Genomic DNA, 20,020 nt, shown 5'->3' with positions numbered 1-20,020 from the left:
AAATATAACAGCAACAGTAAGAGGGACAACAAATAAATAAAAATGAATACTATTGTACCATAGCTTACCACAGGGAACATATGGAAAAAAAAGAAAAATTACAGGCCAATGTCCTTGATGAATGTAAATGCAAATATCCTCAACAAAATGCTAGCCAACCACATTTGATTCAACAGCACATTGTAAGTATCATAAAACATGATCAAGTAGGATTTATCCCAGGAATGCATGGATGGTTCAACATATATGAATCAAAATGTGATATACCACATTAACAGAATGAAGGACAAAAATTATATGATCATCTCAATAGATGCTGAAAAAGCATTTGACAAAATTTAACACTGTTTCATGACAAAAACTTCCAACAAATTAGGTTTAAGCAGAATGTACCTCAACACAATAAAGAACATATACAACAAGCCAATAGCTAACATCCTACACAATGGCAAGATGCAGAAGGTTTTTCCTCTAATTTTAGGAAAGAAACAAAAATGCCCAGTTTCACTACTTCTATTCAACATAGGACTGGTAGTCCTAGACAAAGCAATTAGACAAGGAAAAGTTAAAGGCATCCAAATTGGAAAAGAAGAAGAAAACCTGTCTCTGTTTGCAGATGACATGTTCTCATACACAAGAAACCCTAGACACTCCACCAATAAACTGTTAAAAAGAATTAAAAACTCAGTCAAGTTGCAGGATACAAAATCAACATACAAAAATCAGTTGCAATTCTATACATTAACAATGAACTCTCCAAATCAGAAGTTAAGTAAACAAATCATATTTACCAGAGCATCAAAAAGAATAAAATACTTAAGAATAAGTTTAACCAAGGAAATGAAAGGCCTGTACACTCAAATTATAAAGCATTGATTAAAGAAATTGAAAACATCAAAAATAAATGGAAAAATACCCTATGTTCATTGATTGGAAGAGTTAACATTGTTTAAATGGCCACTCTACCCAAAGTGTTCTACAGAGTCAATACAATTGCTTTCAAAATTCCAATTACATTTTTCACAGAAATAGAAAAAAAAATTTAAAATACAAAAGGAACCACAAAAGACTGCAAATAGTCAAAGAAATTTTATAAAAGAAGAACAAAGCTGGAGGCATCATATTTACTGATTTCAAAATATATTATGAATCTATAGTAATCAAAATAAGAAGTTGCTGGCCTAAAAATACACTAATACCAATGGAGCAGAATAGAGAGGCTAGAAATAAACTCATAGACAGGGTCAACTGATCTTTGACTCAGTGCCAGGAATAAACAGTAAAGGAAACACAGTCTCTTCAACAAATGGTATTGGTAACACTGGGATATCTATATGCAGAAGATGAAATTGGATTCTTACTTTATACCATATACAAAAATCAACTCAAAATGGATTAAAGATGTAAATATAAGACATGTAATTATAAAAATCCTAAATAGAATAAAGGGACTAAGCTCCTTGACATTGGCTTTATCAATGATTTTTTTGGATATAATACCAAAAGTTCAGGCAACAAAAGCAAAAATAAACAAGTGGGACTGCATCAAACTAAAAAAAGCTTCCTTGCACAGCAAAGGAAACAATCAACAAACTGAAAAGGCAAACTACAGAATAGAAAAAAAATATTTGCAAATGATCTATTGAATAAGAAGTTAACATCCAAAATATGTAAGGAACTCATGAAACTCAATAGCAAGAAAACAAAAACCCAATGGAAACGATGGGCAAAGGACCTGATTATACATTTCTCCAAAGAAGACACACAAATGACCAATAGGTATATGAAATCGTGCTCAGCATTGCTAATCATCAAATAAATGCAAATCAAAACCACAATAAGATATCACCTCACAGCTGTTATGATGGCCATTATCAAAGATACAAAAGATAACAAAAGTGTTAGAATGGGTGTGGAGCAAGGGAAATTCTTACACACAATTGGTGGAATGTAAATTGGTATAGCCATCATGTAAAGCCGTATGAAGATTCCCCCAAAAATTAAAAATAAAACTACCAATGATCCAGCAATCCCACCACTGGGGATATATTCAAAGCAAGTGAAATCAGTATCTCAGAGATACAGCTGCACTCTCACATTCTTTGCAACATTATTTCCAATAGCCAAGATACAGAAGCAAACTGTTTCCATGGATAGATGAAAGCATAAAGAAATTGTGATTTATATCTATATGTTTCATATTCATAATATGTATATATTTATATACATACATATACACACATAACAATGGAATATTATTCAGCCTTTAAAAAGCAGGAAATCTTGCTATTTGTGACAACATAGAAGAAACTGAAGGACATTCTGCTAAATAAACAAGTCAGTCACAAAAAGACAAATATTGCATGATATCACTTATAGGTGGAATCTAAAAAACTTATGAACTTATTGAAAGGGAATACAATGATGGCTGTCAGTATTTACAATCATAATTAAAATAATTTTACTGTGTTTTATAGAATATTATAATTTAAAGTTTATTCTAGTCTTATAAATAAACACATATATTAATGCTTCTATGCTTTAATATAACATATTCCATAGGCATAATAAGTTTAATAAAGAGGATAAATTAGGCCTACATATCTTGTCCATCTCAATTATTTTCCACACTGTATTATTTTGAGAGAGTGGAGTATTTCAACCTCGTTACACAAATTTTGATTTTGCTTCCAGAAGAGTAAGTTCTCAAAAAAACCCAATTTAGAAAGTTAATTCCTAACCGTTAAGTATTCAAGAACATTCTAAAATAACTATGTAATGGTTTTTTCAAAAGTACATAAACAAGAAATGAGGATAGGAAGCAATTTAAAATATAATCATATTAATTTTAATAACTAATTACTAAGTTCTAAAGATGAACCCTTTTCCCTTTCAATCATAATTGAATAAATGAAGTGAAATTTGATAAATATTTCTCTATGAATCTTAGGAAGTAAAGTTATACATCCTTAATGTTAAAATTTTAAAAACAAATATTTATGGCATTTTTCTGACAGTATCAGCATCTAAATCAATCACTATACAATGAAGAAGTAAATTTCTCAAATTAATTCTCAAAAGTGAACTGAATAGTAATTTATACTCATATTTCTTGAACAGTTGAATAATTACCATAATTTAAGCATTACATCAACCATAAAAATAAGAAGAAAAATTTTTTCCAGTAAACATATGATTTTAAAAATCACTCGTTCTTTCCACAAATCACATAGAAATTAATATAAATGAAACCTGCAAACATTTCTAGTTACAGAGCATATGCTATAATTTATTAATATATAGGGAAGGGATGATCTGAAAATCTTTAAAAGATTTTAAAACATAAAAGCCATGAACAAGGATTGATATATATAAGCTATTCAAATAACTAATGTAAATTCAATATAATCAATCATTTGTAAAGGAATGAACAAATCCCAGCATCCCAATAGACAGGCTTTTCTTTCAGGAAAACATAAATTAAGAACACAAACCTTGACTACAAGATAGAAAGAATATTCCAATTCTTTCCTAGAAGTAAATCTGAAGTCTTCAGCAGCCTACCTCTAACTATAACAAAAATGAAATGTAAAACACATATGTAGTATAGATTAGGAAATTAATGATGAGAGGTAATTACTTAAAGAGGTAACTTAAATACTGCTAACTCAAAATCTTTAATGAAAGATCAGATTATTTTCAGAATGTGCTAAAGTAAAAATAAGACTACTCAGATGGAAAATAATTTCAAGTGGGGTTATATGAGAACAGTATTTATTTAACCCTCAGTTAAAGTATAGAATTAATCAGAAAACCAAAACATTTCAGTTGGCTGCATTGCTTAGTACATAATAATCACCGAAAAATTTAAGTATAGCGTTTATTGGTTCCATGAGGGTTTTTACAGAGAAATTCATCATCACAGACATTCGCAGACCTTTATTTATCAAAGGTCAATACACGTTTTTGTATTAGTCAAGTCAGGAAATGTATATATATCATCACTTTGGACAAAAGCACCATTCTTTTCTGAATGATATTGTGGTCATTAGAAGTAAATACTCTCTCAACACTTACCTGTATTTTAATAGGCCAGGAAAAGTTGCTGACGTACACATAGAATGTAATGTTAGGATTGCTTCTAAAGTTAAATTTTTCATAGGAAAAACTATCTCTGTATTCCTTTATATTATTCTTGGAAACTATAGGAGTCTCTTCCCCAGATATTGTTCCAGCTAAAATGTAAATAATTTAAATAATTAATATTAGGAAATATATTTATGAATTTAAAAATGCATATTATAGTTAATTTTTTATAATTGCTCTTATAAAAATACAATTATCAAAATATACTGTTTATAATTTTGAATTAAAGAAAATAAGTTTGCCATAAATATAATGGAAATAAATTTAGTATAAAAATTATTTTTAAAAATGCTACCACTGATTAAGTGCTATGTACTAGGCACTGGCTTAGAGACTTTATATTATTTTTTTAAACCAATAATATCCCAGAAGTATTATCACCTCCATTTTTCAGATTTCAACCTGAGCCTCAGAAAGATTAAAGCATTTGCCCCAAGTTTATAGCTACTAAGCAGTTGGAACTCAGGTATATGTGGCTCTAGAAACTGAGCTCATTCTGTTTACAATGCCACAGAGCATTTAAAAAGAAATCAGACCATATTTTCGTGTGTCTCAATCCAACTAAAAAATGTGAAAAAATCAATTTATTTGTCTTACCACAAATTGAACCATCATTGCTTTAAATAAATTGGGTGGAGGCCATAATTTAAAACATGAGCTAAATGCTCAATTGGTTAAACACATATTGAGTGCTGAATAAATATTTACTGAAGTTAATAAAATAGAACAAAGCATTTCCAACAATCTTAGCAATACTTTCACCTTAATCAACAGTAAAAATAAGTAGAATTAGTATACTGAGTAATTGAATTAATTTTTAACTAACCACTTATTCCATAATCACCTTGTGTGCATTTATAAAATGCAGATTCCATGACTTCATCTCCAAATCTGATAAATAAAAATTTCTGAGATTTGGTCTGGGAATCTGAAAGAACACGTGATTTCTTGCATACTAAAATTATTGTTCTAAAGTGATTAGAAATGTATTATAGACATTTTTGTAGACACATTTTTAAACCCTTACAGTTTTTTTACTGGTCAGAAATAACTTTCAAATTAACACGACAAGTTATTATGAATTTTTCCTTAATGAAACCCATAGCGCCAACATTTTACTATTAAGTTTGGTACTAATAGTAACAAAATGCCTATTCGCCTGAATTTCCATTTTTTCAAAGTAATATATAAATTTTGGAATTGCAAAAGATCTCTTAATTCTTGAATTCTATGTATCCATAATATTCTACATATTAAAATAGCATAATGACTTAAATTTCAGAAATCAAATATAAATTTCTAAGAATCCATAAATTTTCTATAAAAAAGAAACAATTTCCAGCATATTTATGCAACAGTATACCTTTAATATAGAAAATAGATACCAATAAAATTTTTAGAATAAAAGTAAAAATAAAATTAAAGTAAGAATACATTTCATAATTGAACATAAAAATCTGAACAGCTTCTCAGATATACTTTTTAAGTCAGTAATTTAAATTTATTAACCTTATTATGAAACATATATTATGTATCAGTTTTTTAACTCCTCTGAGCACTGAAGCTGACAAGAGGGGTTATATTTTCTAAGCTTGACAATAATAGATGTTTATTGTAATCAGCATGTACAGAAGAATTCCATTGTTTTATATAAATATTAAGGCTAATAATTAAATTTATAGTTTCAATAGTGAATCAAATAATTGAAATTTCAGTCTCTTTAGTCATTAAAGAAGCAATTTATCTTAATTAAAATCACTTTTTATAACACTGCCACTTAAAAATTTAATTTAGTGTATAATATGTTACCAATCTAATTTTAATTGAATAAAGGAGAAAGTTAACAAAATAATGAAGCTCTACTCATGTTTCTACTTATTATTTTTATCAGTAACAGCAAAATAATTATGGCATATAACATTTTTAAATTTCATTTAATTAACAGTAGATCATGTTAGAACAACTTCCAGATAGGAACACATGTAAAAGAGATATGACATCAACATTTTTTTACCTGTTGAACCGACAGACCACGTAATGTTGAGATTAAAGTTGTTTGATGCATTAATTGATATATCCAGATTTTTGTTCGACTACCAGAAAAGAAAATATTAAGGTTAAAAAATAAAAATTACACTAGATATGTATGATTTAGTCTACTGATTTAATTATGTCTGTTTATTCCTTAAACTCTACACATTTTGTAAATATTCAACTGAATATATGTAGATGCCATTTATACATTTTAATGAAGAAAATGTGTAATAAATTCAAAGGTAGATATGAAGTTCCTCATTTATCTTCTCTATTATAATTTGGTCTTTTGTATGCAAGCCAGAGGCTCCTGTAATTTAATATTTTTATTTGGATTGTCTTTGCTTAGTTGTAGACTAAGCTTAGTTTAAATTTGATATTTGTATTTTGATTCTTTTTGCTAGGTTTAAATGATACAGGTTTGGATCACTCCCAAGCAATTTTATAACAATATAAGATTATTTTTTTGAAAGACTTCTTCTTAGGTGTATATTTTTATTATTACACTCATATTTTCTAGTGGGAAAAATTACATAACCTAAAACTTTCAGGTAAAAATGATGAACCTACTCCAAAAAAACAGCAGATCACATTGTTTACACAGTTATAGAGAGGAACACTGAGAATTTAATTTTATGCCAGTCAACCTGCTTCTTGTCATTCATTAGTGGAGTACAGACTCTTTCCATTTAATTTCAGGGAAATATGCCTAAGAGATTTCTTTAAATGTTATTTGTGATTTTCTTACTCCAAGAGGTAAGGAGCAGAAAGTAGGTATACTTACAACTATTTGTTCCTGTGGAAAGGCAAAGAATGATGGTCATAATGGATAAGTTTAGCTTCAGATACTGAGTGTATTATGCTTTATTTTAAATATTCCCTACAAAGACTTGTAGAAAATTCCATACTGCTAAGATCTAGCTAGTGAAATGGAGTAAGAGAGATAGAGAATATATTAATTCCTTAGTTTTACTATTTTTCTAAATATGATAAAGCAGGTAAGCCAATAGAAAATATATTCCCAATTTTCTCAGTGGCTCTTAGGAGAAAGTAAATATGGAAGCAACTAAATTCCCCTTTTCTGATATAACAGTCTTAGGGGAAAACTGACAAGGAAAATGGCCTTTCCCTGATGAATAGCAGGAGAAATAAGGAACATCATAAAAAGCAAAGGCTGCTGGATGATGTGTGATGGCCATCCCATTTAACAGACGTATAAGCCCCAATCTTATGCCTCCAAATAACATCTACTCTTAATGATTTCTCTACATGGAAGAACAGCTTAGTCTCTATGAAGAACTCTTAACAGTGTTCCATATCCATCAAATGATATTGTCACAGTTTCCAGGAAGCAGATAAGATTTCAACAAGAATGATCATCTTGAAAGAGCATGTAAAATAAAATTTGTTATAATAAGGTTGAGTGATTGTCATGTATATTTTTAGAGTAGTACATAGTAATATTGTGGAGAAAGCATCTGAGAATTTGAAGTAGTCAAAGAAAAATAAAACCTTGGATTTTAAATACATAGAGTAAATCAGAAGGCTATTATATTATGCATCATAGTGATATTCATAAATGGCCATGAATATAAGGAAGTTAACTTCCTTCTTATTTTCTATTGATTATCAATTAATACTGAATTCTATTGACAAGCTGTTAACCCTTCTGCAGTACATGCCACAAAACTGTCAAAACATATTGAGATTTTCCTATTTCTTTTAAGATATCAGTGAACACAGAGTTGGCATAAATTCAATGGAAGGCCAGAAAAATAACTGAGTAACTCTTTGACTGTAACAATAAATGCAGAATACTTTTATGTCAGCATGCAGACAGGGACTATTCAATCGATTATGTTGCTCAGTTGTGGTATACAAATATACTTCCAAATATACACAATGTAGTCCTAAGGAAAATCCAGACATCAAAGGTAGATATCTGGTAGCAAATGTTGATTTATGTCATCATAATAAACTAACCAGGCTTGAATCCAGTAACAGTTTCATATACAGTAAATCATTTTCATGAAGCAATGAAAAGAATTAGTGAAGAGTCAGATAACCTTAGATTGAAATTTCAGGTCTTTAATGTACAGGCTGATTGATTAGGGGGAAATTACTTTTCCTTTCCAAAAATCACTTTTCTAATCTCTAAAATGGGGATGTAATTACTTCCCTCAAGAAGCTCTTGTGAGCATTAAATGAAATAATTTCTGGAAAAAACTTTGGTTTCAGCCCATAGTGCTCATAACTGTAGTGTTATCATTATTAGGTATAGTGACAGGGTATATTCTTTTTCTTCTCTTTCTTCATCTTCATCTTCACCCAGAGGACTGGGAACTCAAAAAAAGAACATGCTCTGAGGAGTGGATTTTTTTTTACTATTAATGAAACGGATCCAAAAAGTCACTTTTTTATGAAAGTAAAGGATGGTGAAAACAGTGTACCCTTAAGGAGGCTTAAATCTTTATTTCTCTTGAAATTGCCTCTTCTTAATTACGTGTATCTTATGCTGGATGAGATTAATATGAGCATAACTGTTGTCGCTAAAAGGTCACACAAAATTTCCAATTGATATTAAAAAAACCTATAAAATTCTTTTTGAACTTTTAGTTCATTCTCTATCAATTCCAAGTTTAGGCAATGCTGAATTATATGGTACCATAACTAAAGCAATATAAAAAGCATTTAGGGTTTAAAAAGCTGTACTGAAGAAGTGCACTGTAGTTATTCCAGTAAGTGATAAAATCAGTGATTTAGAACATTGTTCATTAGATATGGATAAGTTTGGCAAAATAACGTTATACAGAAACCTATTCAGAAATTGTTCACATGAAAGCACTGGCTAGAAGTGATGGATAGTGAGTTAAAATTAAATCTGTTTTTCAAAATGTAGGAAATGTATAAATAATTATCTAATTTTTATTATTATTTTCTTATAGAATAAGAAGCCTTGGCCAATAATACATAACAATTTCAGAGATTATTCTCAGGTGAATATATCTTTAAAGAGGGTTACACAAAATGATATTATAAGCATTCTTAGTGATGCCTCTCATGACAGTTATGCATCAAGCTTCAGAGAACACTTTTCTGGTTTCTTGGCTTCAATTGGACAAGATAGTAGAAAGTAAAACAAAGCTGGGACATTGGAAAGCACTTGGGATTGCTGGAAATTGAAGGAGAAAATGACAAAAAGACAAGCAAACTAGAATTGTGGCTAATCTGGACATAAGTGTATGACACTATGGACAATACTGTGGAGGAATATTATTCACTCTCAAATTTGAGTCAGATATCTCTCTTATATCAAATTTCTTAGATCTTCAAAGAACCCCACAGGTTTGGAATTACTATTAATCAACAAGCTAAAGGTAAAGAATGACCTCCGATACATGCTACAACATGGATGAACCTTGGAAACACTATGCTAAGTGAAATAAGCCAGATACAAAAGAACAAATGATTACATTTATATGAGGTACCTAGAGTAAGCCAATTAATACAGGCAGAGAGTAGAATAAAGATACCAGGGGCTGCAGAGAAGTGTGGAATGAGGCATTATTGCTTAATAATCATAGAGTTTCTGTTAGGGATAATGAAAATGTGGATGATGGTGATGATTGCATCACACTGTAAATATACTTAATGCCATTGAATTATATACCTAAAATTATTTAAATAAATGTTATTTTATGTCTATTTTACTACAATAAAAAGTCAATGGTAATTATAATGCAAGTATAAGAACTTTATCACATTGATAAATGTAGTTTCTGAGACTGTTAATATATCTATATAGAAACAGATAATCAGTGAAGGACGGCTTGTATTTGAAACAAAATATCTTTAAAATCCTTATTTAAAAGTCAAAACTTTAAATGTATTCCCCAAGAATACAGTCATTCTTAAAGTCTAGGGAATAAAGAGTCACATAAAATGTAAAATGAACTCTTCTTTTTTTTGGTGATGGGGGAGACAGAATGCTATTTTACTGGAAAAGAAAAATTTAAGAAATTATATTAGTTGTCAGCAAGTCCAGTGAACTACGTTAAAAGGAAAGGAGTTGCAAAATGTCATAGTATTAATATATTTAGATGTTTCACCTACTTGAAAAACCATTAAATATATGATATGGATTTAACATATCATTTAACAATATGGATGAATTCATAATAATATATATATTTAACATAACTTCATTTCAACTGTATGAGTGTTAGTTTTGAAAGAACTAAAATTCAACCCGAATAAACCCTATGGTTGATATTTCCATTCTCAGGATTTTCAAATTAATAAAGTCTCAGATGGATAGCAAAATATGTGTGTTATTTCGACACAACCTAAGAGTCTTTACCTGAATTGATGGATTGAAATTAAAATTCACAATGAATCTTTCATGTATTTAAACTTCAAAAGCTTATACAATATATCAATGATGTGGTAATTTCATTAAAGGAGCCATCATTTATATAACTCAGATAAACTACTGACTGAGAAAAACGACAAATCCTATCACTGTGGAATGGTATAAAGGAAAGGCAAATATATTTAATATAGTATGCTTTGAATTCATTAGTTTTATTTATTTATTTATTTTTTGAGATGAAGTCTCGCTCTGTCGCCAGGCTGGAGTGCAGTGGCGTGATCTCGGCTCACTGCAACCTCCACCTCCTGGGTTCAAGCAAATCTCCTGCCTCAGTCTCCTCAGTAGCTGGGACTACAGGCGCGCACCATCATGCCCAGCTAATTTTTGTATTTTTAGTAGAGACGGGGATTCACCACGTTGGCCAGGATAGTCTCCATCTCTGGGCCTCATGATCTGCCCACCTTGGCCTCCCAAAGTGCTGGGATTACAGGTGTGAGCCACTGCGCCCGACCGAGTTTTATTTTTAAATAAGAACAGTCCGTGCTTGTATAATTATCGGCATAAATTTTGTTACAAGACATATAAAGGGAGAAATTATATTTAATTTAAAATATAGGGCTATTTGCAAAATCTAAAATATCAAACTCACAAATTATTGAATCACGAAGAGAGAAAAAATTAATAGGATTAGTAGTTTCTACAAAGGCCCCACAATATGATAATTCTGAGAAGAGGTAAAATCAAATGAAATATGAAAAAAAAAGTTGTGTCCATTGACAGTAGGATAATTATACTTTAAAAGATAACAATCTTTCCTCACCTGTTCTGGGTTTGCTATAAAGTTTATGGCAGTATGGTGGCGATCATCTTCCTGTAATAAGCTGAAGGTAAACTGATAATCAATCAAAAGGCTGTCTGTAGGGAGGAAAAAAAGTACAATCTTGATATGTACTTTAAAAACTGTCTAAAAAGCAAAATTTAGGTTACAATATATTGTACACTGATATTTAAAATGATTATTGTTAAATACTAGTGGTATATTTAAGTATAACAAAATACAAATCTTTGTCCTCAATCAACAAAAAGCAAAACATAGTTACGGAAGAAGTACTAATGCCTTAAAAATTATATTTATTATTTCTGATGCTATCACAAAGTTAAAACATTATAGACATGCTGGAAACTATACAAAAGTAAGAGAATACAATAAAAATTATCTATAATTTTATAACTAGAAGGAAATACAGTTAACATTTTGGTGCATTTTATTCCAGTTAGAATTCTGTAGCTATAAAGATAGACATTTTCATAAAACTTTGTAACTTTCATAAACTCAAAATTCTTTGAAAACATGAAGTTTGATAGCTAAATAATATTTCTCATATAATGTATTTACTTGTTTTTCCATTGTGTTCACTTCTACTTTTAGTAATTTTAAAATGATTCTATGATAAACATCATTTTACAGATACACCCTTTATTCACAATGATACAAGGAATTCTGGGAAAAGATATTTTTAATTTTGTCCATACATAATGGTGGAACCAAGGTGAAACATTTAAATGTCATAAGTCATGAGTGGCTATGCATATTACATGAAGGTGACGTATTGCTAATAACATTAAACTTCTGCTTTTATAAAAATTATTTCCAATTATTTTAAATAAATATAAATTACTTCTGTCTTTTGGATACACACCTTTCATATACCCTTAACCATTAAAAAGTATTAATATAGAACATACAGATTAAATTACATTAACTGAATTTATTTTTAAAACTATTAAGGCATTATTCGTATGCTTACTTGTATACTTTATAAGATTCACCCTATATATTTATTGTATAATTTAGTGTAAGGCAACATTTTGAATAAGAATTTATAGGTATCCTTATATCTGATAATGAGAATTATGTAGTAGGTCATAGTTCCGATTTTCATCTGACTGCCAAAAAATCGCAGAGGAAAATTCAATGTGCCAGTGTTCTAGGCCCTGGAGATACAATAAAAAAATAAAAATTTCTGTCCTCTTGCAACTAATACTCTACTGAATGAACATCAGTCTTTTGGAGAAGAATAAACCGGTGAAGAGGAGAGAGATACTGTTAGGCAGGAGTATGCTTCCAGCTTTCAGAAGAAACATTTAGAGAATTGAGATAGTAAGAGAATAAGCCATGGAGTTTACCAGAAAAAAATATTCCAGGCAGAGAGGACAAGTACAAAAACCTCAAAGCAAGAGCAAGCCCTAACTGTGATTCTTGTAAAGGCTGTGCCAGTAATACAGGCAGGAGGTAATGGAGGCCAGGGTAACAGCCGTGAGGGCCACAGGAAGTGGTCAAATACAGGGAATGTATTTTGAAGGTACAGCAAACGGGATTAGCTAAATAAAAGAACGCAGCCTTTGTAAGAAAGAAAGGCAAAGTTTTATTTGTTTTTTTTTTTTATTTTTTCCTAAGACCAAGCAAAAATCACCATTAACTTAAATGGAGAAGAGGTTTGATTGCGATGGAACTTGGGGGAATAATTAGGAGCTTAATTTTAAAGATATTAAGTTTGAGAAATTTGTTGAATAGCCAGATGTTGAGTCAAGCTCAGGAGCATGCGTAGTAGATAACAATTTGTAAATTATCAGAAATTACATGGGATTGAAAGCCATGAAGGCAGGAAATCGTCTTTGTAGATAGACAAGAGGTCCAAGAGATTAGCCCTGAGGCAGACCAATGTTAAATAATCAGAGCCTGAAGAGAAACTGGCAAAGGAGACTGAGAAATGGCTACTCCAGGAGAGAAAAAGAAACCCAGAATTTAGTGCTATGGACATCAAGTAAATACAATGTTTAAAAGACTGAGTAGTGATCACCTTGGACAAATGCAGCTGAGTGAGATTCAAATGTAGGGCTGCAGTCTTGAGAAAGAGAATATCTATTTAGAATGAAGAAAAAAATATCACGAAGGAAAAGCAAGCACTTCAAAACTATTTCCACAAATTTGTCTGCTCAAGCATCTTTATTTTTTCAAGACTGCAACTAAGCATTAAGAAGTCAGGAAATAAATGCCCTTTAGGAGGTAGGAACTGGGAGACTTCAGACCCTGGAGCAGTCCTGAGTAAAGGCTGCAATGCCCCAGACCTACAGACATTTTTCTGTCTATATAGACTCCAGCATCTGCCACAAATATGCCCAACCACATTCTTGGCCAGGCATTCAAGCATGATTTTCTCTCTCTTCTTATATTTAATAGAGTTGAAAATACTAGATCAGTATGAAGTATCTTGTGTACGGTAATGATCAATCCTAATGTCAATCAGGCTAAAAATACAAAGCTGAGATCTAGAACAAAATTAGTAGGAGTATTAATCAATTCAAGTGTCTAATAAGAATACCAATGAATGAATGTGCATTACTATAAAGAAAGAAAATTTAGACTTCTACACAACATGTTTCCTTTTAAAGCTGCTTAGAATGAAATTACTCCAGAAGCCGACTACACAATCTTCCACTTAACTAGGAGATACACTTCTCCTCAGAATTTCAAAAATCATGATGGTGTATTTGGTTATGAATGGAAAATTTACCTGGCACTTAAACATGTAACTTAATGCTGAAATATGCTCTGAACTTCTTAGCTAAGTAGGGTACAGGATATAAAACATTAAAATTTAAAATATGTCTCAAGTTTATCCATAAATGTACATAACTTGAAAATAAATTTTTATGCTGCATTAATGAACTACTCTATTATGGTATAAAGAAATTATAACATGATTGACTATAAATCAATTCAAATAATTTATTGCTTAATTGATAAATACAGAGAAATGACAAATTAGCATGAAGAATAAGTATGATCAAGACATGTAAGAAAACTTCAGTTTTAGATTGGGGAAATAACAAAGTTTATGCCAATTGGAAAAAAATTAGTAGAAAAGAAAAAATTGCTAAGAGAGGAGAGGGAGTAGGAATTTTGGAACTATTCCCTGAGGTAGGTAAAAGGTGATGAGATCTTGTGAAAAAAACATAAAGACTGAACATACACAACATGCAGAGAGGAGATCATACTGAACACACAGCAGGAAGGGAAATGTGGTGGCGGGATCATATGGAAGCTCCCTTTGGATTGCTTCCATTTTCTCAATAAAATCAGAAAGGCCATCAGCTGAGAAAGAGAATGGAGGATGAGGGGTTGGGAAATGTGAGGGCAGGGGAAAGATCTAAAGCAGTCATTAAAAAGAGGGAAAGTAAATAGACTGAGGAAATATAGTATTTGTAGTGATAGCAGACAGACAAATTCCTAGGTGGACAGGGACAGGTCCCCGGTGAAAGCCAACCTTCAAGCCAAAGATAGCCTAAAGCCTGAAAAATTGAACTGCCAGTTCTGGATAGAGTCCACAACCAGAGTGAGAACTTCTATCACCAACCCACCCACTCTCTCGATTGGTTCCTGGTGTATGGTGCCTTTTAACTAATTGAATGCTGCTTTTTCCAAGACCACCCATGGACCAATTAGCAAGTACCAGCCTGCCCCCATTTTAAGCCCATAAAAACCCCAGACACAGCCTCACAGAGGGCTACCCACTTACAGGGTCCCCTCTCTCCACTGAGAGCTTGAGAGCTTGAGAGCTTTCCTTCTGTTGCTCAACAAAATTCTTCTCTGCCTTACTCACTCTCCGGTGTCCACATACCTTATTCCTCTTGGTCACGAGACAAGAACCCAGAACTCACTAAGCTGTGGGTGGTGGAAACAAAAGAGCTGTAACCCTCCCATTCACCAAGCTGCAGGTGGTAGGAACAAAAGAGCTGTAACACTTCATTCCACTTGCTGAACAGTGGGAGCAAAAGTCATTGCACACCATTCCTTCCTGCTCACCGAACAACGGGAGCAAAAAAGCCACTGGGTGCCACTCCCTCCCACTCGCTGAACTACAGGAATGAAGAAGCTGAAACAGTATGAGATTGGTGAGCATGCATCTGAAGTGAGACTGATTAGTATATCTGTATGTTTTTCTACAGCAGAGTGTTCAAAAAAAGCTTAGAAATTAGTTGATACTGTTATTAGAGTTTTGTCTGTGGATAGAGGATGAAGTAAAGACAGGGCAACGAAGTTGAGAATATATTCATTAGAGAGTATTATATATATTACTATTCAAATTTTTTTTTTTATTATTATACTTTAAGTTCTGGGATACATGTACAGAATGTGCAGGTGTGTAACATAGGTATACATGTGCCATGGTAGTTTGCCATCAACCTGTCATCTGTATTAGGTATTTCTCCGAAGGCTATCCTTCACCTTGCCTGTCACCCCCTGACAGGCCCTGGTGTGTGATGTTCCCCTCCCTGTGCCCACATGTTCTCGTTGTTCAACTCCCACTTATGAGTGAGAACATGCAGTGTTTGGTTTTCTGTTCTTGTGTTAGTTTGCTAAGAATGATGGTTTCCAGTTTCATCCATGTACCTGCAAAGGACATGAACTCATTCTTTATTATGGCTGCATAATATTCCATGGTGTATATGTGCCACATCTTCTTTGTCCAGTCTAACATAATGGGAATTTGGGTTGGTTCCAAGCCTTTGCTATTGTGAATAATGCTGCAATAAACATATGTGTGCATGTGTCTTTATAGTAGTATGATTTATAATTTTGGGGGTATATACCCAGTAATGGGATTGCTAGGTCAAATAGTATTTCTAGACTTAGATCCTTGAGGAATCGCCACACTTTTTTCCACAATGGTTGAACTATTTACACTCCCACCAACAATGCAAAAGCATTCCTATTTCTCTACATCCTCTCCAGCATCTGTTACTTCCTGACTTTTTAATGATCATCATTCTAACTGGTGTGAGATGGTGTCTCACTGTGGTTTTGATTTGCATTTCTCTAATCACCAGTGATTATGAGCATTTTTTCATATTTTTGTTGGCCACAGAAACATCTTCTGTCTGTTCATATCCTTTGCCCACTTTTTGATGGGGTTGTTTGATTTTTTTCTTGTAAATTTGTTTAAATTCCTTGTAGATTCTGGATATTAGCCCTCTGTCAGATGGATAGATTGCAAAAATTTTCTCCCATTCTGTAGGTTGCCTGTTCACTCTGATGATAGTTTCTTTTGCTGTGCAGAAGCTCTTTGGTTTAATTAGATCCCATTTGTCAATTTTGGCTTTTGTTGCAATTGCTTTTGGTGTTTTAGTCATGAACTCTTTGCCCATGCCTATGTCCTGAATGGTATTGCCTAGGTTTTCTCCTAGGGATTTTATGGTTATAGGTCTTACTTTAAATACTTAATCCATCTTGAGTAAATTTTTGCATAAGGTGTAAGGAAGGGGTCCAGTTTCAGTTTTCTGCATATGGTTATCCAGTTACCCCAACAGCATTTATTACATAGGGAATCCTTTCCTCATTGCTTGTTTCTGTCAGGTTTGTCAAAGATCGGATGGTTGTAGATGTGTGGTATTATTTCTGAGGCCTCTGTTCTGCTCAATTGGTCTATATGTCTGTTTTGGTACCAGTACCGTGCTGTTTTGGTTACTGTAGCCTTGTAGTATAGTTTGAAGTCAGGTAGCATAATGCCTCCAGCTTTGCTCTTTTTGCTTAGGATTGCCTTGGCTATGCAGGCTCTTTTTTGGTTCCATATAATTTAGAGTAGTTTTTTCTAATTCTGTGAAGAATGCCAATGGTAGCTTGATGAGAATAGCACTGAATATATAAATTACTTTGGGCAGCATGGCCATATTCACAATATTAATTCTTCCTATCCATGAGCATGGAATGTTTTTCCATTTGTGTCTTGTCTAATTTCCTTGAGCAGTGGTTTGTAGTTCTCCTTGAAGAGGTCCTTCACATCCCTTCTAAGTTGTATTCCTAGGTATTTTATTCTCTTTGTAGCAATTGTGAATGGGAATTTACTCATGATTTGTCTCTGTTTGTCTATTATTGGTGTATAGGAATGCCTGTGATTTTTGCACATTGGTTTTGTATCCTGAGACTTTGCTGAAGTTGCTTATCAGCTTAAGGAGTTTTGGGTCTGAGATGATATACAATCATGTCATCTGCAAACAGAGATAATTTTACTTCCTCTCTTCCTATTTGAATACCCTTTATTTCTTTTTCTTGCCTGACTTCCCTTGCCAGAACTTCCACTACTATGGTGAATAGGAGTGGTGAGTGCAAAAATCCTCAACAAAATGCTACCAAGCCTAGTTCAACAACACATTAAAAGGACCACACCCCGTGATCAAGTAGGCTTTATCTCTGAGATACAAGGATGGTTCAACATATACAAATCAATAAACGTGATACACTACATTAACAGAACGAAGGATAAAAATTATGTTATCATCAATAGATGCAGAAAAACATCTGACAAAGTTCAACACCCTTTCATGATAAAAAATACTGAACAACTAGGTATAGGAGAAACTTAACACAACAGAGACCATATGTGAATAGCCCACAGCTAATACCATATGCAATGATAAAAAGCTGTAAGTATTCCTTCTATGTTCCAGAACAAGGAAAGGATGTCCACTCTCATCATTTCTATTCAAGACAGTATTGCAAGTAAGGTCCAGGGCAATTAGGCAAGAAAAAGAAAAGGTATCTAAATCAGAAAGAAAAAGTAATCTCTGTTTGCTGATGATAATTATACAGATAAAATACTAAAGGCTCCACACATACACACCCACAAACACAAAAATCTGTTAGAACAAATAAATTCAACAGTGTTGCAGGATACAAAATCAACACACAAAAATCTGTTGCATTGCTATACACTAGCAATGAACTATCTGAAAAAGAAATTAAAGAAAACATTCTTACAATGGCATCAAAAGAAATAAAATACTTAGAAATAAACTTAACCAAAGAGAATAAATACTTGAACATTAAAAACTATAAAACATTGACAAAAGAAATTAAACACAAATAAATAATATGACATCCCATGTTCATGGACTGGAAAACTTAATATGGTTAAAATGTCCATGCTACTAAAAGTGATCTACAGATTCACTGCAAATCCTATCAAAATCCCAGTGCCTTTTTTTACATAAATAGAAAGATAAAACTCCTAAAATTCACATGGAACCACCAAATAACCCAAATGGTCAAAAGGATTTTGAGCAAGAAGAAAAAAGGCTGGAGGTATCATACCCCTGATTTCAAAATATATTACAAGGCTATAATAATCAAAACAGTTTGGTACTGGCATGAAAAAAGATATATAGATAAATGTAATGGGGTAAAGAACCCAGAAATAAACCCATGCATGTAGAGTTAACCGATCTTCAACAAGGATGCCAAGAACATAATGGGGAAGGGACAGTCTCTTCATTAAATGGTGTTGGGAAAACTGCATATTCACATGTAAAAGAATGAAATTGGACCCTTATAACATACAAAGAAATCAATTCAAAGTGGATTAAAAACTTAGATGTAAAACCTGAAACCATCAAACTCGTACAAGGAAACAGAAGAAATGCTTATCAACAGAGAACTTCATAATGATTTCTTGAACATAATACCAAAAGCACAGGCAACAAAAACAAACATTGACAACTGAAATTACATCAAACTAAAAAGTTTCTGCACAGCAAAGGCAACAATCAACAAAAGAAAATGGTACAAAATGAGAGAAAATATTTGCAAATCATACATTAGACAAGGGGTAAATATCCAAAACATAAAAGGAAATCAAACAACTAGATATCAAGTAAACAAATAACCCAATTAAAATTGGACAAAGAGACTGAATAGACATTTCTCTAAAAAACTCTTTTATACTGTTTATGGGAATGCAAATTGGTGCTGCCATTATGAAAAACAGTATGGTGTCTTCTCAAAAAATTAAAAATAGAACTACCATCTATTCCAGCAATCCCACTTTTAGGTATATACAGATCAAAAGAAACTAAACTCAAGATCTCAAAGTGATATCTAGACTTCTATGTTTCTTATAGCATTATTCTCAATAGACAAGACATGGAAGCAATCTTTGTGTTTGTTGACAGATGACAGATAAAGAAACTACAGTATATACATACAATTAAATATTGTTCAGCATTAAAAAGGATGGAAATTCTGCCATTTGCAACAACATAGATAGACCTGGAGAACATGATGCTAAGTGAAATAAGCCTGACCAGAAGAACAAATACTGTATTATCCCATATTTAGAAGAAATCTAAAATAATCAAATTCATACATGCAGAGAATAGAATGGTGGTTACCAGGTGCTGGGATAGGGAGAAAGAAAAGGGGAAGGGTTACTCAAAGGGTACAAAGCTTCAGTTACGCAAAATGATTAAGCTCTGATGATCTACTATACAGGATAGTACTTATAGTTAACAATACTGTATTGTATATTTTTAAAATTGCTAACAAGTTAGGTCTTATATGTTAAGAAAATTAATTAAATAACTTAAGGTGTTGGATGGATATATTTATAGTCTTGAATGTGATGATGTTTT

The 20,020-nt window shown here is 32.1% G+C and overlaps 1 protein-coding gene across 4 annotated transcripts in view; it reads right to left on the bottom strand.

The window, feature by feature from the left end:
* ATRNL1 (attractin like 1) overlaps positions 1-20,020 on the bottom strand; it is an 839,413-nt gene that overhangs the window by 462,503 nt on the left and 356,890 nt on the right. For all 4 annotated transcript variants that reach the window (XM_024254146.3, XM_024254147.3, XM_054522910.2 and 1 more), the window contains 3 exons: positions 11,373-11,467; positions 6,161-6,239; positions 4,078-4,235 (listed from right to left, as the gene is read on the bottom strand). In XM_024254146.3, the coding sequence (XP_024109914.2) occupies positions 4,078-4,235; positions 6,161-6,239; positions 11,373-11,467 (332 nt within the window). The remainder of the gene's footprint in view (positions 1-4,077; positions 4,236-6,160; positions 6,240-11,372; positions 11,468-20,020) is intronic.

Source organism: Pongo abelii, chromosome 8 (assembly GCF_028885655.2).
Source record: "Pongo abelii isolate AG06213 chromosome 8, NHGRI_mPonAbe1-v2.0_pri, whole genome shotgun sequence".
Lineage (NCBI taxonomy): Eukaryota > Metazoa > Chordata > Mammalia > Primates > Hominidae > Pongo > Pongo abelii.
This window is presented reverse-complemented; position numbering and strand designations above follow the sequence as displayed.